Here is a 1,388-nt window from a genome sequence, read left to right on the forward strand (position 1 = left end):
CGGTCAAAAAAGTCCACATTCTTCGTTCAAAGACGCTTGCTATGCGTATGGATTATTGAATGATGACAAAGAATATATTGAGGCCATCAATGAGGCCGGATTGTGGCTTTCTGCCAATTATCTCCGTCGTCTTTTTGTGATCCTGCTCACTACTCATAGTATAACCATTCCTTTTAGAGTTTGGGATGCTACATGGCAGGTATAATCAGATGACATCATATATAATTACAGAAAGGCTGCCAGGGATCAAAGTAAGTCGTATAGTTATTGTTTGCGTTGTTGTTTTTATATATCTTTAAGATATTGATAGCCAATTTATCTTTTGTATTTTTTTTGAAATTGTGTAGCTGTTAGTCTATCTCAGGAGCAAGTTAAAGACTTTACTCTGGTCGAAATAGAACTTCTTTTACGTGTAAGTGGGAGATCCTTAAAAGATTCACACCTATGCCGGTTCCTGAAGATATTACTCTGGAGTCACGTGATAATCCTCTTATTCGGGATGAGAGGAATTACAATCGCGAAACTCTTAGAGTTAGAAACGAGCAGATGTTAGCCACTGTAACCAGCGAACAGAGAAGTGTTTATGATGAGATCCTAGAAGCAGTAAATAAGAACAAAGGAGGTATGTTCTTTGTTTGTGGTTCTGGAGGTACTGGTAAAAATTATTTGTGGAGTCTATTAGGCTCTGCTCTACGTTCCCAAGGTGATGTTGTTCTTAAGGTTGCATCGAGCGGGATTGCTGCGTTGTTATTAGAAGGAGGACGAACTGCGCATTCAAGATTTGCAATCCCTATCGTGGTTAATAAGTTTACCTTCTGTTCAATCAAGAAGGAGTCGAATCTTGCCGACCTGATAAGGATTGCTAAACTCATTATATGGGATGAGGCGTTGATGATGAGTAAAGACTGTTTCGAGACTCTAGATAGAACGATGCGTGATATATTAGAAGTTGATAAGCCCTTTGGTGACAAGGTCATTGTTTTAGGAGGGGATTTCAGGAAAATATTGCCAGTGATTCCAAATGCCGGGAAGACAGAGATATTTATGGCCACTTTGAATTTGTCACCTCTGTGGTACAAATGTAGAGTGTTGAGACTTACACAGAACATGCGACTTATAGCTGGAGATAATAGCCGTGCGATGCTTGAACGAGCTGCCTTTACAAAGTGGATCTTAGACATTGGTGATGGAACGATAAATGACGATGGAAGTGGTGAAGCCGTGATTGATATTCCTGATGATCTGTTGATTAAAGACTGTAAAGATCCTATAAAAACGATCGTCAAGGAAATTTATGGGAGTTCGTTTTCGAAAGAGACTGATCCTAAATTTTTCAAAGACCGTGCCATACTGAGTCCAGAAACGATGATGTAGATACGATAAATGAT

At 39.3% G+C, this 1,388-nt stretch overlaps 1 protein-coding gene across 1 annotated transcript; it reads left to right on the forward strand.

Annotated features, from left to right (window-relative positions):
- Positions 1–444: 444 nt before the first annotated feature.
- Positions 445–1,374, forward strand: LOC112089111 (ATP-dependent DNA helicase RRM3-like). The gene has a single exon (XM_024160087.1). It carries the CDS (start codon positions 445–447, stop codon positions 1,372–1,374), a length of 930 nt encoding a protein of 309 aa, XP_024015855.1.
- The last annotated feature ends 14 nt before the right edge of the window (positions 1,375–1,388 follow it).

The sequence above is a fragment of the Eutrema salsugineum genome, unplaced genomic scaffold, assembly GCF_000478725.1.
Source record: "Eutrema salsugineum unplaced genomic scaffold, Eutsalg1_0 scaffold_12, whole genome shotgun sequence".
Taxonomy (NCBI): Eukaryota; Viridiplantae; Streptophyta; class Magnoliopsida; order Brassicales; family Brassicaceae; genus Eutrema; species Eutrema salsugineum.

Coding starts and splice junctions, on each gene's coding strand:
- LOC112089111 (XM_024160087.1), top strand. CDS start 445: ATGCCGGTTCCTGAAGATATTACTCTGGAGTCACGTGATAATCCTCTT.